A 25,700-nucleotide genomic window follows, 5' to 3' on the forward strand; every position below is an offset into this window, starting at 1 on the left:
TATCAGCTTGTTGAGCTTTTTAAGTCACCGACTCTGAGGCTGCTACCCCAACAGATGATGGCATGAGGAGACTGCACTCTCCAAAACAGACTTAGAGAAGATCTGAACCATCTGGTGCAGAATCACACAAAACTGCTCCACGCAGGCCTTCAGGACTCTGGGCTTGACACCATCTTGTCTCGCCGTCTTGTTCTGGCTCAGTCTCTCCAGTTGCCTCTTCTCGTGACTTCTAGAAACTGACGGGGAGGAGGGGAAGTCGAAAGGAGCACCAGCATATCCTGATTTGGCTAAAAACAATGATGATGAAGCAGCAGGATACATGCCAGAGAGGGAAGATAACATATTTGAGGTGTGACAGGAAAGTTGTGGGTCAAGTGTGAGTGAGAAGTCTCTTTGGCAGGGGCAGAAGAAGAGAGTGCCGAGTTTCTTCCTGAAATGAACCTGTTGAAGAATGTTACTTCATTGGCTCTATCCAGACTTCAGTTTATCTGATCCTCATTTAGCTAGAAGCCTGTGGTATCTTCATTATCACCGACTACACACATCTTAAATCGTTCTGCTGATGCTTGAACTCCAGCTACCGCCTGCAAGCCTTTTTTCTTATTCGGCCGTTCTTTCAGGTTACTGGTGACCCAGAGTTGGTCACTGATGAAGCATGTCTCCGCTCTGGTGGGGAAGGTGTTGTCCACATGACGCGTTTGGCAGAATGCATCCCAGTCTAAAGCCTCCAAACAACCCTGCAAAGCTTCTTTAACTTCCTAAGTTCGTCTTCTCACAATTATTTTCATTACAAATTGCCTCTGAACGAGGAGTTTATATGGTATGAGCACAGAAAACAAAATCTAATTAGCCAAGAGGAGGTCTTGCAACACAAGTGTATGTATTCCTGACATTTGCATAAAACAAACCCAACATCATTTTCGCTGGCAGAGCAGCTGACAAACTGTTGAAACAGTAGAAGTGTAGCCGAGACTGAGGCATGGTTAAAATCTTCACATAATCCCACAAATGCAATAAGGTCTTGTGTCTGTAGCTAAGCAACAACTGACCTGGTGACAACACAGGCAGAGTTGGCAACAGCTAATTGAGCTAATATAACACTAGTGAACTCTCTTCTTTAATAATATGGACAAAAAAAACTTCCAGTTGAATGTCCAGACTACATAAACAACATGCTCTGGATTACACATCCGGTGTTGAAAAATTGATCTGTTGGAAGGAAAGACGGAGAAATGTTGTGATCAGAGATACCATCCCTCAGCCAAGTCTTAGTGAAACATGTGAAACTTCATTCCTGATTCTGTGGTTGGATCCTTGTCATTGGTTTGATTCCCTATTTAACTCATTCAGGATTTTCAGTCGTTCAGGTACTATTTCAGTCTTTGAAATGTTGGAAAGCTGCTCTTTCAAAGGAATAGTTAAAAATCGACAATCAATAGGGGTATCAATAATTGTGCTCTTGGTGATTTTGATTAAAAAAACAATTATTTTTTTTACTTATTTCTCAAATCAAAGAATGCGTTTTTCTAAAATAACGAAGAAAAAAAAGCGATACTGCAACAAAAAAGTAATAATTACACTACAATGTGGAAAACTGATTTTAAGGCGTCTTGCACAATTCTACCAGTGGTGCCAATAAATGTGTCTGACAAGATATATATATAGCCATAAATCACAGAGCTCTCTCTCAAATCTAATTTTAATTTTTCAACTGAGGGTTACACCCAGTAAAACTTGTAAAGACATTATTTTTTCCCACGGCCATATTGTATTCTGTTTCCTGTTGTTTTATCCTCTTCATCATTGCTTCAATTGGGTTGGGGTTACCATGGAGACACAGTGGGCACTTTCTTTATTGGCTGCCAGGACAAGAAAGTGAGTGACAGAGAAAGTAGAGACGAGACGCTGCCAGGGCCGATACTTCTTTCTCCCGTTTCTCCTGTCTACACTTTCACTTTTGTTGGTTTTCTGTTCCTCTCCCTCACGGCTCACTGCACTGCACTCTGCTTTCTGCCACGAGAAATGATATAGTCTGCTGAATTATTAATACACGCATTTAAAACAGATATAATTAGGCAAACAAAAGAGCCGACTATATGCATTTGGGTTTTGCAAACTTGAGATGTTAATTTCAAAGCACTGCTTTTACTTCTGCAACCATAATTTGGTTAATAGCGACGTCTAGCAAATGCCTTGTTGTACATTTATGAACCAGGTGCACTTCATGCTGTTTTGCATTAACTTAGTTTCTTACCAACTAAGCACAAGGGTGGTTACAAGCATCAAAGGTGGATCTTGGTTTTAAAAAGTTGGTTTCAAAACTGCAAAATATTTATGTTCACAAAGTTTCTCTCTTATCTGTACTATCCAGAAATCAGTTGTAGATAAATTTGGTGAGCGGCTGAGATGAAAGTGGACCTGAAAACTTTACTGAAAAGTGTGGGCAAAAGATCTGAAAAACATAAAGCAAATAAGACAAAACAACGCTATGGTGGGTATTTATTAGATTCATAATTGGGAGGAAAAAAAATCTATTCCTTACATGCACAGCGGTTTAGAACTAATCTGCTGGTCATCCAGCTGCAAAAAGCTTTGATTTATACAAAGGAGGTTTGTCTTTGAACTGAACACAAAAAAGCTGCAGCTGGTTCACCTTCTACTTTCCCATTATGCAACATCAGACTCTAAAACAAACCAAATTACTGAATCATCAGATCACTGAGCAGAGCTGATCATGCAGAGGACACTTTGAAACTCGGGTAAAAGACAATCAATGATAGCAAAGCTTGTTCTGAAAAGCTGATCTGTTGCCCTTTGTCGGAATACCTTAAACCCTTTTTGCACAGCCTTCCCAAAAAGCAAGCTGCCTGCTGCCCAAGGAGTGGAGCTGTCCCTTAAGCTGACCATAAAAGGCCAATTTCAAATACAGGCCTGGCTAAATGGCTGTAGCTAACATTTCAGTGGGTTCTGAGGTCAGGTTTCAAGCATCGTGATAACTCTGGGATTTTTTTTTTTCCTCAGTTCCGTATATATTAAAAACCAGAAACATTTAGACCTAGAAAAAAAATGTTTGCCAACGTCTTCCCCCCAATAGAAATTCACAGAATAAATAAATTCTCACCCAGTGGAACGCAGAACTACATTTGAATGAAAAGAACATGCAGCATTTTACATGCTTAAATACATACAACCCCACTAACATTTGAATAAATACCTCCCAGCAAGTTCCACACATTTTGTTGCAGTCAAAAAAGCCTCTGTCTTGGATGTTTGACCTTTCTTCCCGGCAGAAATAGCACAGCTCATTCAAATTAGTTTTTCTCCTGAAACAGGCATGGCTTTTTAAAAAAAGGTTTTGTTGGCTCTAGTGGCCTTTATTTGAAAGTAGTTTGACAGGAAAGAGGGTTGTGAGAGAGGGAGAAGACATGTGGCATACCCTCAGCATGTTGCTCCAACCACCGTGCTGTATAGTTGGTTAAGCGTTCTCAATCTTCTAGTCATTACGATCAAATAGTTCAATGTGGAAACGAGTTTTATGGTCAGATAAGACAAACAGAGGGGCATGTTAACAAATGAATCAGTTTGTTAGTATAATAAAATTTGATTCCTTAAATCAATATGGTGGCTACAAAAAATTGTAATGTGAGGTTGCAACTCGCCAGCGGTCATTTAACCTAATATTAGTCAGCTGTGTATATTTGTAGGGTTGAGTGTATAATTATAGACCAGTCAGTCACAGTATAGAAAAACCTGCAGATATTTTTTGCTGGAACAACAAAAAAAAGGGAAAGAAATGATGGGAAGAGAGGAGGGGGAGTCAAGATCTACTCTATTTTTAGACTTAGAGAAATCAGGTGTCTGTGGCCTGTAAAAAAAAAAAAAAAAAAAAAACGACATGAAACTGTGTTGTCGTTTTTATTTTACATGATCCATGACTCAGAGTGCTGCAAGAGCTTAAAGAGAAACACGGGGAGAACAAAACACGAAAGAACAGCATGAAGGATGTTCCATACTGCAGAAAACAGTGGAAATGAGAACGCAGCCACAGAGGAAAACACAGGCCTCTGATGGTCAGTGACTTTCCACAGCAAATGAGTTGAACAAACAGCATTTCTCTCAGCAGACAATGCCCCTTGCAGATTAGATTAGCTTCTATTACATCGACTTCGCCTCACAGAAGCAGACCTTCCTGCTTAAGAGAAAAGAAGTTTTCTTGTGGAGTAGGAGTGTGTGTGTGTGTGTGTGCGTGCGTGCGTGCGTGCGTGCGTGCGTGTGTGTGTGCGCGCGTGGGGGTGTGTGTGTGTGTGTGTCAGACTTCCTCCATTTTGCTTCATCCACAAGCCTGGTGAACATCACCAGCGCATAAATGTCCTCCTACCCTGACAGCACAAATTCAATTGACTTGATTGCTCTTTTATAAAATGAAACTCCGGTAAGGACACAGCGAGGGTGGACGGCTGCTATAAAAAGACCCCAGCTCTTCTTGGAGTCCACCCACCCACACTGCCAGAAGCGGTGGCGTCCATGAAAAACGAGGGGCGGGGGGGGGTCGTGGAAGACAGCCGCACAAAGCGTTTGTTTTATTTCCCAGACAACGCTGCAGTAGGACCATTAGCAATGACGTGCTATTCATCAGCAGGCTCATCAGGGATGCGCGTGGACAGGCTGTACCCCTTTCGTCCCTGTCAACAGCTCAGGCCAACCTAGCATCACCTGTTCGAGGGAGTCGAGGTGGGAGGGCGGGTCGTGGGGGGGAGAAAGATGAGGTTTTTTGGGGACTAAAGGCACAGAGAAAACACAACGCTCTGTTCAGCGCCTGCCTGGCTGACGCCCAGGTACAAGATGGAGGCACAACTCGGGTTCTGTCAAGATGCCCGACAGTCAAAAATAACTACATTCAGATACAGCAAAAATATACATTTGTGAACAGTGACAGAGTTTTGTCTGTGCAAAGCTTAAAATCACAGCAGCTCTGCAAATTGTTGAAATGGCCTGTGTGTGTGTGTGTGTGTGTGTGTGTGCGTGCGTGCGTGCGTGCGTGCGTGCGTGCGTGCGTGCGTGTGTGTGTGTGTGTGTGTGTGTGTGCGTGTGTGTGTGTGTGCGTGTGTGCGTGTGTGTGTGTGTGTGCAAGGCGGTAATCGAATAAACAGGATGTGATGTTCTTCATCTATCAATCATCATTATCCAATTCAGAAGGGGATGTTGGGCTGATCGTCACAAGGTTTCAGCGCAGAGCTGAAGATCCAAACAGCAGGAAGGGAAATTTATATGTAAACAATCATTTTAATATCAATACTCGTGACTTTATTGTTTTTAAACCTGCAGAAGAAAATGTAGAGAAACAGTGCTTTGCAAAGTACTGGTGCTGCCTGAATACTTTCAAAGAAAACAACGTATTTTACTGGGATTTAATGAAAAAAAAAGTAGGGCACAATTGTGAAGTAGAAGGAAAGGCATACAAGTTTACCTTTTTTGTTTGTTTCTACAAAAAAAAATCTGGCTTTCACTTTTATTGAATATTTTAAAGAGCAACTTTTCACTTCAGCTACAGCTGCTAGTCGTTTAGGCCATTTCTCAGCTATGCACATCTAGAGACTCAGGGGTTTTTTTGCTCCATTCCTCCTCGCAAAGCTGCTCAAACCAAAACATATAAAATAAAGTTTTGTGGGTTTTTTTTTGTTTTTGTTTTTTTTTTTTACCATAAAACAAGTTTTCATACGTGCATATTTCTAAAACTTAAAAAGCTATTTTTAATTTGAGCATTTTGCAGCTTTACAGGCTCTAGACATTTTATTAAATGCAAAATGTACTATAAAGGTTGCTGACCACGGCTCTCTATTTAGTCAGTACTAAATACAATACTAACAGTACTGTTACCAAGTTAACAAGTTAACCAGCTGAAACCCCTGACAACCAATGAATAAAGCCCATTGAATATTTCAAAACGCTTCCCTGTAGGCAGATCCTTGTAGATGACTGCACAGATTAACACTTCCCAAAAAGAGGGGAAAAAAAATATCTGACAAATTTCGTAAACAGGGTTTTGTCTGTCAAACACAACCAACGTAATGAGACGGTTTAATGTGAGAAAACAGATGCAACCCTGTGATGGCTTAAATGAATCCTCTCTGAATACTCTCAGCATCTTTTCATAGATCACACAATTTTAAGCAATTTTTGAAAATTTCAAGCAAAGCAGCCACGCTAATCCAGCCAATAAAAACCACACGGATACTTCACCGCACAGACAGATGAGATTATAGTCCGTCTGCTTCATCTGTAGACTCTAGCAGACCAGAATATCAAAGTAAGCAGTAGTTTTTAACAGTCGAGCAGCTGCTTCATCTCAGCCCCTACCTGCTGCGTCTCGCCTGCCAGTCTTCGAGATTACAGCTTATCCTGGGTCGGAGGGGAAGTAATTGTGTTACCTGGTGGGTGGGATGCTTGAAGCATTTCATAGTCTTTTAAAAACAGACCAAAGTTAAAGCCATGTAGGGAGCAAAGACTTTTCAATGCTGCAACAAACGGCAACCTTTTAAACATTTTCCGTAACAGACTAAAGGCAGATTTACAGTTTCCACCTGGTGCTCCTTTTGCTCTTCCTGTGCAGCAGATCTGAGCTGATAAACAGTGCAGAAAGCCCCCGTTCTGAGCTCAAATATGGAAGCAGCTGCATACGTCACCCAAACTTTTTACCGGCAGGAAGCGAGTCTCGACTCTCTCCTCTGACGAGCCGTCACTCAAAGGCTCCGCACTCACTTGTGTCCTGAGTTCTTCTTGGCTACAGAATTACACATTTACGCTATTGGGGTGGTGTCTGATATGTTAAAGTGAGGGTTCCTGCAGGAAAACAGATCCGTCACATGCGCGCTGCTATGAATACTCAAACGAGGCCGGGAGACATGCTCTCGAGCTGCGGGCTCCTCTGTCAGGAATTTTCCACTCCGCCGTCACAACACGCAAGACGTACAGCATTTATTTACAGTGTTTTCCTCATGACCGTCAGCAGCTTGTCAGGCTGTAACTGTATAAAGCATTGCTGGAGTGGAGAGCAATTTTAGCCTCTGGAAGGAGATCAGTGCAACTCAGAAGAGCAAACATTAGCAGAGGATTTGCACAATTAGAAATTATAGCTCCCCGTTCACCAGGAAGCACGCTGTGGAGCATCACAACATCCAGTAACCAGGTTCACAGCAGCACTGCGCTCCATCTTTTACTGGCACAGTTTATTTGTTTGATGTTAAAATTAAACATTTACTTAATTTTTTTTTTTTCTTTTACAAAAGTAAAGCCAGAAATATACATTCAAATCCGTGTCCAGAAATCCTTAAAAGACCAAAGGAACAAAATTAATTAATAATTAACAATTCAACTCCCACGTTCATTTTAAGTAAACCAAACCAGAATCTAAAAATCTTTTAAAGCCAGAAAAAAAACAATATGTGGTGAATTAATGTTTAGTATGTGATCAACGAGAACCTGCTTTTCTGGACGAATTGTTTCAAATGTAACTCTTCAACATTTAATTTGCTTATGAAAAGAGCAGAATGTAAAAACAGTGTGCCGTCAGTTCCGTTCCTTAACTTAACATTAAAATATCATGAAAGCATCTTTTGTTTGTAAAAAAGAAAAACTTCCTTTGAAGACGAGAGCTGAAAACTAAAATGAGAACATGGCGCCCAGTCCTAATGTGTGTTTATAAAAGCCGTGAGGGCTAATGTGAAATCAGTGACCCCTGCATGAGGCCGTCTTTTATTCCCATCTGCACTTATTTTTTCAGTCAGCAATGCAGCAGGACTTCACAATATTCTGGTGGAATTATGAAAACATTTAGCTGACAGCGCTTTGCAAAAGTGTTCGTGCCCCTTGAACTTTGCCGTCTTGTTTCACCCATGAATTTTTATGTGTTTTACTGGCATAGGAAACTGGAAGAAAATGAGAGATGATTTTATAAATAAAAAAAATATATATATAAAAATAAAAAAAGTAAACGTGTGGCAGTTAATTGTATAACTTGAGCCAATTGGTTTGTAGAACCACCTTTTTGCTACAATCACCCAAAGTATTCAAGGGTATGTCTCAACCAGTTTTCATGTCTGTACTTTGACTAGGTCGTTCTAACAAACGAATAACCTTTGCTCTAAAAAGAGCTTCTCAATTCTGGTGTTGAATACCCAGCATGTTTTGGGTGTTTCTCTTCCTGGCTGACAGGCTTCTAAAGCATTTGATGCTGATGACATAATCCAGTCATTTGACTTAGACCAACTGAAGCATAGCACGTTTAAAATATGGGCCCTGAGGACCAGCGTCTGGAAACACTGAACTAAACCAGCTCTATTCTCATTCTGGCTGTTTGCTTAAGATTTTGTCCTGCTGGAAGATGACTCTTCATTCTACTCTCAAATCTTCTGCAGCCTCTGGAAGGTTTGAATCCAGAAATTAAGCTGGTCTCACCTCGGAGCAGCTTTGCTGTCCCTCCTGAAGAACAGCCCATACCATGACGCTACCACTACCATGTTTTACTGTGAGAATATAGAGAGGTGAATGTCATTATTTCACCACATATGATGTTTTGAATCTAGGTCATGTAGTTCACTAACTACATGACTGCTGAAGGCTGATAGTTGTGCTGGGTTTTTAGAGAGTTTGAATGCAAAAACGCACAGCAAACTTTTGCAGGTTCCCTTATATAAAGTTCTGCAAACTACTAAATATTTCTACGCAACAAAAATATTAAGTTAGCAACCGATTGGAAAATAGTGGCCAAACGAGGCAGAAACATTTCCCTCCAGTTTCAACACAACCTGGTAGGTGTTTAAATTTGCATCTGCAACAAAGTCTTTTCCCATTCAGGACATAGTGTACATTGTGCAAGTTTCTGCCGGGGGGGAGGGAAGAACGTCCAGACCTCAAAAAACTGGTTAGGTGTACGAAACAGGAATTGTTGCGTATGCAGCAGAGAAACCTCAGCAGTATCTTAAAAGGTCAAAACAACAGAGTTAAGCTCATGTGCGCACAAATAAATCTAAGAATCAGCAAGTTTCTTCTTGTAACAAGTAGCATGATCACAAACTTGTTCCTGAATCTTAAGTTATATTTTTTAAAAATGCATCTCATTGCAGGAGTTAAAAGTGCTGAAATGATATGGAGCTCAGAAAAGAGCTGAATTTTTTTTTTTTTTTGCTGGTTGCTCTTGCATAATCAGCAAAGGGAACAAAACTCAAAATATAAATAAAGAGTTAACAGCGGTACTTATGCTGTATGCACACATCTTAGAAACATCACAGCCTCCAGCAGCCACGACTCATGTTTTAACACGTCAAAGCAGAACTTAGTTCATCTGCAGCCGTACCGGCCCACAAAACTGCTTGTTTTGGCGTGTGTGCCCCAAATTTCTGCCTTCGACACATTTTATCTGCATGTTTCATCATGTTCTCTTAGGTTCAAGCAACGGTTTCAATTTCGTAATGTAGCTTTTGCATTAAAAACCCACAAACTCACAATTTCCAGTCAAAGTTGAAAGACCTGCTGAGGTGTTGAGCGGAAAGCAGAAGGTGAGAGCGGGAGCGACAAAAGGTGCAGCCGCTTCTGCCCTCGCGGAACAGCGGTCATCTGGACAGCAGGCGCCACAGCCTGCGAGTCACCGCTGCCTCAATGACTCACACAGGCCCTGCTGAGTCAAGCGGAGGGACTCTTGTTGCAGAGAATTACGGACTCGCACTGGAACAAAACCAGGCCTCGGGTATGCAAAAAATTGCTGGCATGCAGGTTCTTGGTGCACATAAACACGACTGGCTGCTGTTCCTCTGTTCCTCGAGAGGCTGCAGAGACAGGCATCGGGTTTGTGACTCGTCAAGCACGCTGTTATTTAAAGCAGAGCAGGGTCTTACATAAAGTCTCACACCTGTGTGTCACTGTGTAGGCTCTCTGAGAAATGGACACACACAAAAGGGACAGATCGTGGCATGAAAGCTTGAGGAATACAATCAGTCTGGTACCATGTGCGTCCGCACACCGTTCCAATAGCAGCCATGAAAAGATACAGAGTCGGTTCAAGGCTGTCTGTGGCCTTTTCCACCAGCATCAATATTCACAGATCTAATAATAGCCCCTCTGTATGGTCCATCTCAATGTTTATTATACATCCAACATAGCCATTTTTGCTGCAGCTTAGACAGTAGTGCCCAGTAGAAGAAAGATGCAGCACATGCACCGCTAAGCCACTTTTATGACGTCAAACTGTTCGGGAACAAAATATTAGAAATGCATGGGAAAGGGGCTGCACAACGTCGCAACAACACGCAACTTGCTATGTTGTTCTTGAATGTTGCAATGACTACTATATGATTTGGAATAAATAAATCAATACTAAAATCTACAGTGTTAATGTCGGTTTTCTCTGGTTGCACTGAAAACACAGATGTCAAACTGAGAGTAGCAGTGCCTTTATAAAATGAGCTAATATTTATTGGACTGTATGTGGCCTAATGTGAAACAGTTTATATGATTGGTTTATTTCTAGGAAAACATTACATTTTGATGTCCTACTATAGTCCTCCCACTCTCTTTCAGCTTTAACATTTTGATAGAGTCTCGACACACAGTGACAGTCCGTCAGACTGGATGAATATATTATTTGCAAGCAGTTTGAATTTTCCCCACCTGACATTTTACAGCCAACCAAATATTGCATCAAAATCAGTACAACTGCAACCATTGAAAAGGGATCACAATATTGATTTGATATATTGTGCAGCTTCTAGTTTGATTCGATTTTTTTTTAACCATTGCTATACGTAAACTGGCCCGGGTTTGTCTTGCAAAGTGCCCCATGAGGATAGTTTTAAGTTGGTGCTGTACGAAAAGCAGAATTGAAAATGTGGTTTTCTTGAGTCTATTAAATGGCCCATTTCTGATGGGGAGGAGGGTAAGGCATCTGCTCCCCGGGGGCAGTTTTTCTGAAAAGCCCATATATAATCATATGCATGATAATATCTGCCCGTGTCACAGTCAGGGTATCATCCAAAACACCTCCTCATCTGTTAATGCATACCTCCCCTGTGAGCTGCAACGGGGTTATGGGTCACAGGAGTGCAGGACAATGCTCTGCATGCAAAGTTAGTCTAAACACGTCTGCTGCAGAGCGAGCACAGCACATGTTGAATGCACGGCTTGTAAGGAAAATAAGATTTATCGAAGGTGGCGTTACATTCCCGAGAAGATGAACTGAAGTAAACCCACCGTCTCTTAGTTACCTAGCAACATGGCAGCAGGGTAAAGGCAAACTGATGGCTGGCAATGCTGAAAACATACCTGAACCCGACGCACCTCTGCCTTCAACACACTCCTCCAGCAGCAGCAGCAGTAGTCTGGGATTCAAAGTTCATCAGTCTCTCCTCTGGGTTTTATGGCCACCACCTTCTTCCAGTAACACAGATGTCCCTTCAGCATGAGGCAGCCTCCGATCTCAGCGATGCCATGGCCGAACGGAGCGCAACGAAAGTCAGTGACTGATTTCCGTTCACTGGCTCGTCGGTCTGTTTGTGTGTCTGTCCCCTCGGCAGGGGAAGGGATGCGGGTACGACGTTTAAAAATGACACGCGTAGACACATCATCAGCCCCGGGGGTGGGCTACGTGAAACCAACCGCAGGTTCTGCCTATGTTTACAAAATCTGTCCACATCATTGCGCGGGAGAGCAACACGCTGGGTTTCCTCAATCTACAGAAAAGGCCAAAAGCTGTAGAAACGTTAAAATGTCCTTGGAGTATTCGAGCTACGATCCAGTGAGTTGGTGAGTGGGCTCGTCCTGCGGTGAGGAAAACGCAGACAGGGCTGCGTTTAGGCCATTAGCTGCTCCTTCCGTCCACAGAACCGGGAAGAGCGACGAGAAGACGGACAAGGAGCTCTCACCATCACAACTTGCCAGTCCTCTCAAGTCTGAACCGCTGTTTAGACTTCAGCGACACGAAATACAACGCAGGTAAGGAGAACATCATACTTCCGGTAGTTATTTCAAATTAAAAGTCCAGTGTGACGTTGCATTCGTTTAAGGCCCATAGCGCCCTTCAGTTTTCACTAAAGTTCCCGTTTTGAATTTGCTAATTCAAATGCTAAAGGACCCTATCTATAGAACACAAGGAAAAACGACAAAAGAAAATTATTTTATTTTTATTTTGAAAGGATTTTCGGCGTTTGCCTTTCGATAATGCATACTTAACGATCTGCAAAGCCCTGAGCGTAGCGCTCCCCCTGGTGGCAATAAAATATTTTGGTCGAAACCAGACCATAAAGTTGACACGTATTTTCTGAAATTACCAAAAGTCCAGTAATGTAATAAATTATTTATTAACCTTAATTTAAAAAATCTAACCAAATACATTTTCAGCTAATGGTAAGGCTACCTCTAATTTATTTATGTACTACAAATTCAGTTGCATGAATTACATTTGATCAGCCTTGTTCCTACCTATCAACAACCAGTCCTGAAGGCCACAAGAGCAACATACCCGGTTCACAGTGGTGAGTCCTGAAAGCATCGTTTGTGATGAAGCCCAACGCATTGCATTGTGAAATTTTGTATCCAAACAAATACTGAACTAAATCAAGAGTTAACCCATTTGTAATCTCACTAATATGGTTTAACAATTAAAAAAGAAGAAAAAAATTACGTTTTATTGCGAAAATGAGAATGATGTAAACTGAATTTTTCTGGTGGAAATTGCAGAAGAAAGTGAAATTCCAAAGAGAACAATCAGAGTTTTATTATGCCATTAAACCTTTATCAAGATGTGTATCTCGGTAATGGTTCTGCATATAATGTGGATTTACCTTAAGTCTAAGGAAATCTTGGAAGAGAGGAAATAGAAGGCAATATTTTAGGTAGGAAATCCTTCTGTGTCTGTTAGTTGTCCAGGATGCAACTGCAGTATATCAGAGAATCAAATGCTTTATGTTGAACCAGCCTGTGTTGGTTCGTCTCTTCATTTTGACCTCTTTTCCACTGGCTCTATTTCTGTATAACCATAGTAGGGCTCTTGACCCTCAGGTCATCCCATCCACTTTCCCAGCTCCACTGACAGGTGAATATACAGCTGTTCAAACCAACTGAAAGTTTGCAAGCATTTCTTGTTCAGATTGTTTTATTGTTTCCTTTACTGGAAGCCACCTTCGGCTTTAAAAAAGTTTTTAAAGAAATTTCCTTAAAAGAAAATGAAACATACACCACTACACACACCTTGGGCACACCTTAATATTCTACATGATTGAGATAATTGCATTTATCTCAATAATGCAATTATTTATAAAGCTCAATCTCTACTGGTAGTCCACAAGAAAATTTTCACATTAAAAACTAAATGCATTAATTTCATAAAGATTCAATGAGCACCACTGTGAACATGAGTGTATCTGTTGGGGCAGCAGCATCAGAGCCAGGGATCTAAAAAGGCTCCACAGCCTGATAGAGAAGGCTGGTTCTGTTCTGGTTTTGTTCTAGGGTGACTGTGGGATCTCTGGAGATGCAAAGAAGGATTCTTCATAAAATCAAGAAAACTATGGACAACCCAGAACATCCTCTTCATGAGTCTGCCATGGGAAAACAGAGAATCTTCAGTCAGAGGATTCTTCTGATTCACTGTAGTACAGACCGCTACAGGAGATCTTTCCTGCCAACAGCCATCACTATCTACAATAACTCTTTGAAGACTTTAAATGAATGAGCTACAATGACACTTAATTTTCCTTTGGGAATGATAAAGTTTTTTTAAATTGAATTTGAATTGAGAGATCAGATGAAAATGTAAGTTTCCTTTCCACATGTTAGACAGATGTCGTCACAGGTCATCAGCAACAGATTGTCTTTTCCCGATGACCTGTTTCCTGATTTACTAATTTTAGTTACTGTCAGTGAGGAACAGGAAGCATTACATCACAGTCCATTAATGTGTATGTGGAAAAAAAAAACTGAGAGCTATTTTTATCCAGGATGTATTTTCTGAATAGCAATGTACATTTATTAGATTTTTTTTTCATCCTTTACATGTCTCATCTATAATGAAATTACATGATACGACATAAACAGCACACTTTTTAAATAACATATAACTACAGCCATTATATAGATGTTTATATGTTTAAATTTGTTGTAAAAGACACTGTAGATGTCCTCCACTAGAGGCTTGGTGCACCTTTGTTGTTCCAAGGACCGCTTTCCTCAAGACAGAGATGTCAGAGGTTGTTACTTGAATCTGCAGAAACCACTCTCCCAGTATAGAGGTCACAGGTCAAAGTCCTCCAATGACCACTGCCACCACTGAGGCTTTCCCTTTCTTTCAATACCATAGTTTATTCTTCTTTCAGCCCTTGTTTTTTTTTTTTTTTTTTTTTTTCAAGCTTCTTGTCTCTTTTGTTGAGGTCTGTATTCCATAGAATCACAATACCTATCATTAATCCCCTCTTTTACCTTTTCTCTATCACCACAATGTCCAGTTGGACAGTAATCTCTGGTTTATAATCTGGATCCCAAAATCTAGCAGGATCTTATCTCTGTCACTGTCAGCCACTCTTGATGGAGTTTCCCATTTTGACTGTGGGACCTCAGGACCTTATTTGGTACATGTGTTCCTCTGCACTATTCCAGGGACTTGGTTTTGGCCTTCCACAATGGCCAGGGGTGTCCAATTTGTCCTCAAAGGCCAGTGTCCTGCATCTGGGTTTTCCTAGGACAGTTTCTAAACTCTTCCCATGTGGACGAAAATGGCCAAAGTCAAAATACTGCATTGTTTTAGAAACAGAAATGTATTGGAATGTGGACTTGACTTTGAATATATTTATATATATTTCTACATAAACTACATTTGATATATATTCGTGCCGTGCCATATAAATAAACTGAACTAAATTTTTTTGTTGCTTAATTTAAATTTTTAATGTTGCAATTTTGATTTGTTCCACTGTTCAGCACACGGTGGTGCTATTGAGTCAGCAAAACCTTCATTGTCGAAACGAAGAAAAAAAGCAAGCCTGCTGATTGGACGCCTATTAAAGTAAACAAAGCGGAAGGTTGAGCTTCACAGTGAGGTTTTGAGGCTGCCCCCTCTTCGGTCTGGAAACTGGAAACTTTTAGTTTTACTGCTGATTGTGTAAATTGCAATGCGATGTCATCCCTTCTCCCGTTCACCAGCAGCTTGCTGGGAGCATCCAGGCGGTTCATGTGGAGAAGTACTTCTGGTCTCTCTCCGCTGCTCAGTCTGACCCCGCCTGCACCCTCATGGGTTGTGGCTTTTGGTAAGAAGGACCTGCCTGATCTCCCAGTCCTGTTGGAGGAAGAGCTGGAAGAGCAGTTCGTGAGGGGATCCGGGCCAGGAGGACAAGCTACTAACAAAACCAGTAACTGTGTAGTGCTCAAACACATCCCCACCGGGATTGTAGTGAAGGTAGCTCTGCTATTTGTCCAATTTTTAAGGCTTAGCTGTTATGTTTTCTGTCAGGGTTTACTTTATCTGTCAATTAAATCCGCACTACAGTTGTTGTGATAAACAGTGGATAATAGATTTCTGATTTTCACTGATATTTTAATATACGAGAGTACGCATAAAACGTCTCTCTAAAAACTAGCATTTATTATAATTCCCATTTACAGTAAGTAAATGTATCCTTGCCTCGGATTATAGTGCCTAAGAAACTTAGGATCATATTTATTTAGCACAGTTGATATTACATAAAATCTCTTATTAATCCACTTGCATTAGGTTAAATTAATTAATAATTAATAGAATCAATATATTTTATCTAAGCTTTCAAACAGGTCCTACACCTTAAAATGCTAGGCTTGTATTGTGAGGAAACTCGTTAATATTATTTAAAAAAACAAACAAACAAACAGGCAGAAAGGTAAGTGTGAGGAGTGATATATGTTTTTATGTTTTAGAGCTGAAGTTTCTAGTGGTGATTGGTCAGATTATACTACAACAGGCATGTCTCCAAGTGGATCATTTAAAAAAAAAAAGAGGGTAGAGGGAGCCAGGAAAAGAACTGCCATTTTATCAACTGATTGTTCTGGGTTCCTAAAATTAAGAAAAATCCACAAATTATCTTATAGTCATAAGAAAAATATGTTGAAAGTTTTAAAGCAATCGGTTATTTTTGTCAGTCCTCTCTAGTTTTTAATGACAAAGTACAACAATATGTGAAATATCTAGAATATATTGCTGGAAAACATATGTACTTTAATACTTTAATACTTGGAACTAGAGTTGGGAATTGTGTCTTATAACTTCTGTTTCTTTCTCATTCAACCCCTCCTGTAGTGTCATCAGACCAGATCTGTGGATATAAACCGAAAGCGTGCCCGGGATATAATGAGGGAGAAACTTGATGTGGCATATAAGGGTGAACTCAGTGAGTTGGTGGTGAAGAAGAAAGAATCTGTGTTGAGGAAACAAGAAAAACGGAAGAGAGTGAATGAGAATTTGGAGAAGAAAAGACTGTTTAAAGAATCCTTGGCCGTAGACAATAAACCTGGAGATGACACTTAAAATGTTAGTGTGGATAGTCCACTGTAGGGGTGCACCGATTTATTGGCCAGCTGATTTATTGACCTTGAGCTTCTTAATTTTAGGAGATCTGTGATCAGCTGATACTTGTATGTGAAGTCTGTCTTATCCACTGATCTTATTTGCCTCAGCAAATGTCTAAAAATCAACCACTGTCATCTGTTGCTCTGATATGAGAGAGGGTTGACTGATAGATTAGCCCACCAGGTCATGTCTGCATGTTTGCAGTTAACAATAGTCACCCCACTGTTGCCACCTGAGCTACGTTCTTGCTATATTTAGCGACATCGGCCAGATGAGGCTTTTTAAAGATCAGTAATCTGCGATCAGCCAGAAAACTCCAATCGGTGGACGCCTAGTCCATTGTAATCTTGAAATAAACAGTTTATTCTTTCTGAAAAATTTATTACAAATCCTGTTATTTTTATTCTCTTAGTTTCTCAGTTATTGATCTAATGATTACATTTTTTTATCTATCAGTACTACTCCCATCTACTTCCACTAGGTGTCAGTAAAACCCTATTCCCCAAAAATCCCATTAAAAATGTTTAGATTTCAGATTATCAACATTCTATCACCACAAAATGTTTATAAAGCAATATAAACATTGGTTTATATTGTGTGATTTTTTTTTTCTTTTGTGGGAATTGTTTTGATTGTTTACATTTGTGGGCAAGAAAAAAGACAATTATTTTTAGTATTTTTATATATATATTTTTTGTATGTGTTTATTTGACTTTTCATTCCTTTTTGAAACAACATTTTTATATCAGTAACATGCAATATAGCTTTGTGAATTGTAAAAACATACAGATGTTTATATGTTATAGAATAGACGTAGCAGAAGTTGCAACCAATGGGGAAGCTGCTCTGAAGCACGCGCCCCGCCTCTTTGATGAAATTACCCAATGGGAATCGCAAACGGATTTTTAAATCCTCCATGCCGACTGTGTAACGTTACGGCGCTGTGGTTTGACATTTCTTCGACATTAAAGTTAAACTCAGAAGAACTCGGCGACACGGAGGACAACATTATTTTTGTACGATATTCTAGGAACTGAGGATGGCAAAAGGTTAACTTTATCATTAGTTGATATTTGTACAATGCAGCTGTGAAATTTTCTAGAAAGCGGATAAGAGTGCTATAAAAACTACCCTGTGTAGGTTATAGCAAAATATTTACTAAAACGAGAAACCCAAATTTAACGCAGTTTATTTTTAAGAATTTACGGTAAAATTTACGACTGTTCTATATAGTTTTTCGAGAATTAAACTTGAATAGCTATTTTTGGATATTCTTATGTTTATAAAGGGAAGAAAAATGGACTGAAAACGGACAAAAAAACAGGTGAGACTGCTGAACAAACAACTACCTCACAAGCGGAGACAAAGGAAAACAAGCCACAAATTAACAAGGTATGTTTCCTGCATGTTATGCTTTACACACACCCCCGTTTGTCAACTCGTATAGCAAACAAATTAAACCTCAAAAAGCCGTCCAAATACTCGTATGCCTCGTCCTGGCATAAACAATATAAAGCTTACGTTTACACAAATCAGCAGGGTTTATACTCGGATTAAATCCCCGATTCAATTTCACAAAGACAGTAGCACATAAGTTACTATGGCAACTTATCCTGTGCAGCTAGCTTGCTCCAGACCAGGCTAACACAATGTCACTGGTTCACTTTGTTTTCCAGGCAGGTAACTTTATGTTTCTGAAGACTGCTGGTGTCCTAAGTTGACAGAAAGGCCTTTAATAGATTTAGCATGTTTTGAGAGGATTCGAGAAATGGCTTAAAAAGAAGCGAATGTGTTCTAATCAAGTAGCATAGGGTATGGAAACCCAATTGCATTTCCAGACCTTGTTTCAAAACAGAAAGTTGTTTTTCCAAACTTGAACAACCAGTTTATTTTCTAATCTGTGGATTAATGTAAATTGAATGCAAATTTTTGTCCATCACACAGAGCCCCCCCATTGAGCTTAGAAATGTGTTTTTGATATACTGAGAAAGGGTGGTCATAATTAAGATAAAGGGTTGAGTTTTATGGGGACTGTTAGTTTTTAATGTGTTTGCACATACATTTAAGGCAGAAATGATGTACAGACATTTAATAAAAATGACTTGTGTCAAATACTGTAAGATGGATGTTCGAATGGGACTCTGTCAATAGGAATTATATAAAATACACCCATTTTGTAAATCAGAACTTTTAATTTGGTTGCAGAAGAGTCTTTAATTCTAGCAGCTTTCTTTTAATCCAGCCAGTTAGAAGGCTTTTTTATCTGCCTTTCAAAGTATAATATTGCATTTCTTTTGCCCTATTAGGTCTTTATGTTTGTTTTTGTTTTTTTCTGATTAATGCCAAGAAAATTCACTTTTATAGGAATTTGTCGATAAAACACAGCCAGTTGTCCAGAGTCTGCGCAGTGCAGGTAAACCCAGGTCCCCGCTGAGCGACAGCTCCAGCATGCTCATCCTGGAGGGGAATGATTCTGATGCCACTGATCCTGGTCTGTCAAAGCTGAAGCAAGGTGAGTTTCCCAGAGACAAATGAGAAATATTACCACTTTCAAAAAGACAAACTTATTTTTAACTCTTGACCTTTTTTTGCATTCTTTGTCTTTTTACAACAAAAGTATTTTTACATCAAAATTGTGCATTTATGTTTTGTTTTTTTTGTATGTTTGTTTGTTTTCCAGTTTATTTTACAAATGAAAATTTGAAATGTTTGGTGTGTATTTGTATTCAGTCCATTCAGCAATATCCCCAAAAGAATTGCGGTCATCATTGGTTGAAAAGTGTTTTACAAAGTATTTACTCAGGGTGGCTGTACATACAAATGCATGACACACAAAAAAAAAAACTTTTAACCCAAATATAGTTTTCATTCCACTTGCATTCGTTCGTCTCGTAAAGTTACAATAAAATAAATTAAAGTTTGATTAATGTGATCAAATCTAAGAAACATCAAAAGAACTATGAATACTTTTACAATGTTCTCTAAAGCAGCTTCTCTGATCCTTCTTTCCTTCTCACGTCAGTCACAAACGATGAAGCAAAATCTAAGAGCTGTAGCTCCAAAGAGCAGAAACCAGACGGGCCGTGTCAAAGTGAGACAAAAAAGCAAATCTCTGGCAAACCAAAGCAAAAAGAGCCCGGCGCAGAATCAGATGGTAGCCCTGCAGTGCCATCGGCCACGCCTCGGAGTAAAGCCAGCCGCCGCAAGCTTGGAGCAAAAAAGTGAGTTCATTGTGTCCGCATTACTTGCCAAGATGCTGATGCACTTTCACAGCTGGCTGAGCAATCACAATGTCTTTCTCTCCAGGATGGAGAACAAAGCTCTTCAAAACAGAAAAGTCACAGATTATTTTCCCATCAGGAGAAGTAACAGGAAAACTAAAACGGAGATAAAGGTTTGTATGTGGGGGAGGGGGAAGATTGCTTTTATTAAGTCATGGTGAGAAACTGTCACTTTGAAATTAGTAGTTTTGAGTAAAACTTTGATCTGATTGTCAGAGTGAAGAACACAGACACATTGATGACCTGTTAAAGAACGGCATCGAAGAAGGACTGGAGGTAATGTGGCCCTTTTATTTTTATTTTTTTCACCAAATACTACATTCAGATGTCCGTTTGGCAGAAACATTATTACAATTCTTACAACGGTTTAACATTTCGCCAGACCAAATAAATGCCAGAGATTTGAATGTCATCAGGTCAAACACATTGAAGGAAAAGGAAGAGGAGTCTTTGCTGTGAAGAGTTTCAAAAAGGGAGATTTTGTTGTCGAGTACCATGGCGACCTGCTGGACCTGGCTGAGGCCAAAAAGAGAGAGGCCCAGTATTCTGAGGACCCTAAAACAGGCTGTTACATGTATTACTTCCAGTATCAGGCTAAAACCTACTGGTAGGTTGAAGTAACACCAATAAAACTAGAAGACTTGCAGTCTATCGAAGCTTAAAACGTTTTGCTTTCTTTGCTTTACAGCATAGATGCTACCAAAGAAACGAACCGTCGTGGACGGCTGTTGAACCACAGTAAAAGTGGGAACTGCCAGACGAGGCTCCACCCCATCGATGGGACACCTCATCTGATCTTTGTGGCCTCCAGGGACATCAAGGCAGAGGAGGAACTGCTCTATGACTACGGGGATCGGAGCAAAGAGTCCATCTCTGCACACCCGTGGCTTAAATACTGAGAGTTTTATTATGCTGAACACGAGTCGTTCTCAGTCTTTATAAAAGTGAGCTGTACATAAAATGACACTCTTTGAAAACATGCCTGAAGTGAAGCTGTGAGCTTCAATACTTGAAGTGTTTTTTTGTTTGTTTGTTTTCCTGCAAGATGTGCTTTTATTCTTTTAGTTTCTTTTCTAAATTAATTGAATGCTGTTTTGGCTACAGTGAAATACAGCCTGAGTTTGATATGAGGAAAAAAAACTAAAGATCATTTATGATGATCTTCAGGGTGTCGTGCAAATTCTCTGCTGTCTTTATTTTCTTCATTACTCTGTGGTTTCTCATGATGTTTGCTGTTTAGATATTCAGGTTCTGTACAGTTAAGTCAAAAAAATATTTATACCCCTGGCAGATTTAGCTTCAGTGTAAACTTTTGGTTTTAACTAACATGTTGGTGCATTAGGGTGATGGCAAAGAGGCCTTCCAACCTCAAAGACTTGAAATAAGATACCAGTGGAAACATGAAATAAACTGCTCAGCAACTGGAAGTTTGATTGCTGTCAAGCTGATGAACTATTTCCACTGATTATTGGTAAAAGTAAACATATTTTTTTACATTACATTCTTTCAAATGAAATTGTGAATAACATTTTTTTTTTAGAATAAACTTTTATCTTTTGACAGCTGCATGTCTTTTTTTTTTTCCAGAAACAAACTTGTTGGTTAGATGAAAAAAGAAATTACTTTTGTCAGATGTATGAATATCATAATCCTAGATATGAACAACAGACCTCAGGGGTGTTTAAACAGCTGCATTTATACTGAGATTGATTGAATTGTACACAGGTGAATATATAGTATTTTAACAGTACTATGGAGTATCAAAGTAAAGAGATCATGGTACAAAAGCATGACCCATTCTGCAGATTTTATTTGTAAAAACAGAAAATCACATGTCCTGTGTAAAAGAAAGAAATGACACAGGCTGTCAACAATCAGCAACCCTGTTTTTATTGCTACTTTGCATATCACACATTATGTCTGAGTGGTATTTTTTCCTAGTTTCTTCATAACCGGCAACATTTACAACACTTCAATAGCAAATAGCCCCAAAAATCCAGCATAAAAAAATGTAATCTGCATTGTTTTGTTGATACGATTGACTTTATGGGACCATATTTGATCCATTTGTTTACTTCATGATTTAAGACAAAACTTAAATGAGCACAGTTTTAAAAATGCTTGAACAGGGAATGACTCTAACTTAACACTTTCCAGTTACCTAAACTTATTTATAGTTCAGCTTCTCCAGTATTGTAATACTTAAAATCATATTAGGTTAAAAATTATACAAAATATTGTTAGACTGACATGTGTATACAACAATAATTACAAAAGTGGTTAGAAATTGTGCAGATAAATCCCATTTGCCTCCAAGACAGAGAGATCATCTGAAGGACTCCTCTCATTTTCTCCTGAACGAAAACCTAAAAACAGAAAGAGTCCAGAGTCAGTTTAGTTTATCATGCGTGACCAGTCATGGTTCCTGTACAGTCAGGGAAAGTAAGTTTTTTCTTCTTGTCTGAAAAAGCACAAACAACATTTTCATTTCCAGAATTTTTTTCTCCAAACGATTGTTTAGAAAATATAAATCCTCCCATCCTTACATCAATCCATCATCCTTCCATCCATTCATCAATCAACAATCTGTGTGATATATGCTTATATTCTTTTTCCCCATCTGTAGCCATCACTTTTTGGCCTCTAGTATTTTGGATAAAGCTGTTTGTGTCCAGCGTGTGAGCATCCGCTGCTGTGAGACTCTGACTAGTTGGCTAAATGTTACATTGCCATGAAAAATGTAAGTTCATAACACTTGGGATATATTAGCCAACAGTGACTTTCCTCCAATCAGTCCTTTGCAATATAAACATTGAACACACTGATATTATGATGACAAAATATTTGTGACATGTTGTGAAAACCCTATCAAATATCTAAATTGTATTTGGAAAGTAGGATGGACTCTATCTGCCCTTAATACTCACACACAGGATCTACGATGTTAGAGATGCTAAAGCTCATACAGAGTGGTGAATGATAAAGAAAGAAAATGTATCTAAGCGATGTGGGTTAATCAAAACTGATATTGCAGTTTTCATCAAAAATATCACAATTTAATATATCCTGATATTGTCTTGTAGAAAAGCCTGCAGTAAGGTCTGGGAAGGACATACATTTATATTAAAGGCCCCTAAAGGCGATCCTAGAAACTGAGAAATCCAGGATTTTCATTTGGGAAAACTATGGAACATTAGGAGAAATGTATAGCTGTCCCGTCACTGGAACGGTGGGTTAATGGCTGACAGGCGCTCCAATCCAAGTCAGAGTAGCTTGTAATTACCGACAATAGTTTAGAAGATGGACACATTTTCCAGCCTCACTCACTCCTCACGCACAAACATTCTCTGCATCAGCATGACTTCACTGGGTCACAAGTACAGCATTAGCGCACAGGAGAACGGCTGTAAGGATAATCTGCCTGTTATCTTCACCTCAGCATCATGTGACTGAGGAAAAAAACAACAACTTTGAATTCCTTGCATTTTACCTGTGATAGTAAAACTTTCTGACATTCAAAGTAAGTTTATATTAGTTAATTTATTATTTAGATCTAAACATTTTGTAACTTACAGTTTTCCTATGGTTGTCTTCTCATTTACTGTGGATGAACCATCCTCTGTGGCTGGCGGCGTACTCAGATCCACGTCAACCATGGTGGGTTCAGATTGAGGTAGAATCCCACTGCAGAAGAATTGGCAGGTTTATGGTCACTTGGAGAGATGGTACAGCAATTTTGAATTAAAAATAGTGTTCAAAGTTGAGGAACTTGAAACATTTCACACCATTCAGCAGAATTCAGTCTTTTTTCTCTCATTTCAATAAAAAGGTTACAGCAGATATTTATATTATGGTCAGACTTTAATTGCAAAACCTGCAAAAATGACAACATTTAGACAAACCCTAGCCCTATCCCTTTCTTTCCCTAAATTGCTATTTACTTTTTGCATACTTGTCCAGAATCACTAAATGAAGTTCAAAACTTTTCTGCAAAAATGATAGGAACCCTCTATATAGCAAAAGTGTTGGAAATTACAACTACAAGCTTGGCAGTTTTCCATCTAAAAGTTAAGAATGATTCTTAGTCATAAGTCTAAAAAAAAGTGTTGATTTTAGAAATAAGTGTGAGAACTACATTAGAAATTAAAGTTGGAGAGCTAAGAAGCATGTCTGTTAAGTTGCTCACTGCTAGCTCTTCCTTTGCAGATAGTCTGACTGACTATTATATAAGATTATATAAGTTTTTTTAAATAGGAAAAAGGGATAGTGCTCCTCTGTACAGCAAGTACTTTGAAAATATATAATAAGCACGTGTAAAATTTGGACCTAAGATAACTCTTTCAGACAAGTTTCTCTTTAAATTGCCATCTCCAGGATGTCCCAGCCTCATGAGCTGAAGTCTTTATGTTTGTAAAGCTGCTGCCATAGTGGAGGACAGACAGAGTTGACACAAATGGTCAAATATATGTATACATGCATATCAATATACATATGAAAGTCTATCAAATATTGCATGAGATGTTTTGCAACATACAAATTACACTGTTTCAGTATAATGAGCAGCTCTTTCATTACAGTGTAATAGCTGTAATAATACATCATTTATAAATATTAGCAATTTTGAGCATCATTTATAGCTTTTTTTTTTTTTACTTGAATTAAAACATTTTCCTCGTTTTTAGCTACATTTTGTGTGTAAATGCACTTAAAAAGTAATTTCTTTTCAAGGTAATCAAACAATGAGAATCTCATCCCAGTTTTTGCAGCGGGTTTGTTTTACAAAACTGTTGTCTTGGTTGTTGATGCTCTGTGTGGGATTGATTACATGCAAAACAAACTCTTTCTGGTGCTTCTAATGCAAATAAACAATAACTGATTAACATATTATTGTGCGTTAGTGGTGAAACGGTGCCAGCAGCTTGACGGATAAATCAGGTTTTAATAAAACAGGCTGTGTGGGGACCTCTTATACAGCTGAAGCTCCTCTTGGGCCACCATGAGCTGAGCCTTCAGCTGGTTCCTCTCCTGCAGAACCTCCTTCAGCTCCTGCATGGTGAAGCGCGGTCTGTTGGGGTCATTCAGGTCCACCACCAGTTGATTAGCTCCCACAGTTTGCTGCTGGGACAAGGAAGACATTGTTAAAACCTCTCCACGTCTCCCCCTGACAAGAGCTTGAGCCGGAGGATGAAGCTCACCCCGGTCTGTCCGGAGGAGGAAGAGCCCTCCCTGATGATCCTGTCCAGCTCTGCCTTCAGGTTGTCCCGCTCCATTTTCAGCTCCTCCACTGACAGATTGTACTTGTTCACCAGCGTTTCAAACATTTCCAGGACTCGGACTATCCTGAACTGTAAATCCGACACTTCTTCACCGGTGCTGCTTATTTTTAACAAATCTCGGCCGATCACGTAGGAAATGTCATACACATCTTCGACGGTGAGCTCAAAAGCGTTTTTCTCGAAGGCCAGAGCAGGCGACGATTCTTCACCAAACTCCATCGCGACACGGCTGGACTCCTTAAGATTACGGAATAAAGTCACTTTTGAAACAACAGACTACCTAAAAAGTTCCAAACACAGCGATTGCTCTCCGTTTTAGACTTTAATTTTCTAAACGAAGGTAACAAACTTCCAGCGGAGCAGTACTTCCACCCGCCCCAACCCCCCTCTCCCATCACTCATCCTCCAATGGCGTGGCAGCAGAGGAGGGCAAAGTATCCTAGCGACAGGTGAGCTCAAAGATCGTCTACGGTTAGGACAGCTCACTTGGAGACGATCAAAGCGTAAAGGGAGGTCGTAGATTTAAAGGAAAACTAGGAAGCTCGCCTTGTCATCTGTTCTTCG

The 25,700-nt window shown here is 39.6% G+C and overlaps 3 protein-coding genes across 6 annotated transcripts in view; 1 reads left to right on the forward strand and 2 right to left on the reverse strand.

Annotated features, from left to right (window-relative positions):
• The window catches only part of LOC103151871 (membrane-associated phosphatidylinositol transfer protein 2-like), a 127,266-nt gene extending 115,195 nt beyond the window's left edge, over positions 1–12,071 (reverse strand). The window contains exon 1 of the mRNA XM_016681779.1: positions 11,314–12,071. The gene's annotated coding sequence lies outside the window, so the exon portion shown is untranslated. The remainder of the gene's footprint in view (positions 1–11,313) is intronic.
• Positions 1–21,299, forward strand: part of LOC103151873 (N-lysine methyltransferase KMT5A-like) — a 21,967-nt gene extending 668 nt beyond the window's left edge. The window contains exons 1-9 of one of the 3 annotated variants that reach the window (XM_007572134.2): positions 15,031–15,436; positions 16,310–16,400; positions 17,868–17,971; positions 18,944–19,091; positions 19,602–19,800; positions 19,886–19,973; positions 20,077–20,136; positions 20,277–20,467; positions 20,549–21,299. In XM_007572134.2, coding sequence (XP_007572196.1) covers positions 15,158–15,436; positions 16,310–16,400; positions 17,868–17,971; positions 18,944–19,091; positions 19,602–19,800; positions 19,886–19,973; positions 20,077–20,136; positions 20,277–20,467; positions 20,549–20,759 — 1,371 coding nt within the window. In that variant the 5' untranslated portion in view covers positions 15,031–15,157 and the 3' untranslated portion in view covers positions 20,760–21,299. Of the gene's footprint in view, positions 1–15,030; positions 15,437–16,309; positions 16,401–17,374; positions 17,629–17,867; positions 17,972–18,943; positions 19,092–19,601; positions 19,801–19,885; positions 19,974–20,076; positions 20,137–20,276; positions 20,468–20,548 lie in introns of those variants that run through there. The other 2 variants (XM_016681785.1, XM_007572135.2) reach the window with 2 other exon arrangements.
• A 426-nt stretch (positions 21,300–21,725) lies between these two features.
• LOC103151875 (RILP-like protein 2) lies at positions 21,726–25,617 on the reverse strand. 2 transcript variants are annotated; one of them, XM_007572136.2, is made up of 4 exons: positions 25,056–25,617; positions 24,824–24,978; positions 23,434–23,544; positions 21,726–22,226 (listed from the first exon to the last, which is right to left on the reverse strand). In XM_007572136.2, the coding sequence occupies exons 1-4, from the start codon at positions 25,353–25,355 to the stop codon at positions 22,205–22,207; spliced, it is 588 nt and encodes a 195-aa protein (XP_007572198.1). In that variant the 5' UTR covers positions 25,356–25,617; the 3' UTR covers positions 21,726–22,204. The 2 variants fall into 2 exon arrangements, with proteins under 2 accessions (XP_007572198.1, XP_007572199.1); XM_007572137.2 differs by having other exon boundaries at positions 24,824–24,975; positions 25,056–25,609.
• Positions 25,618–25,700: the final 83 nt, after the last annotated feature.

Source organism: Poecilia formosa, unplaced genomic scaffold (assembly GCF_000485575.1).
Source record: "Poecilia formosa unplaced genomic scaffold, Poecilia_formosa-5.1.2 Scaffold295, whole genome shotgun sequence".
NCBI classification, from domain to species: domain Eukaryota; kingdom Metazoa; phylum Chordata; class Actinopteri; order Cyprinodontiformes; family Poeciliidae; genus Poecilia; species Poecilia formosa.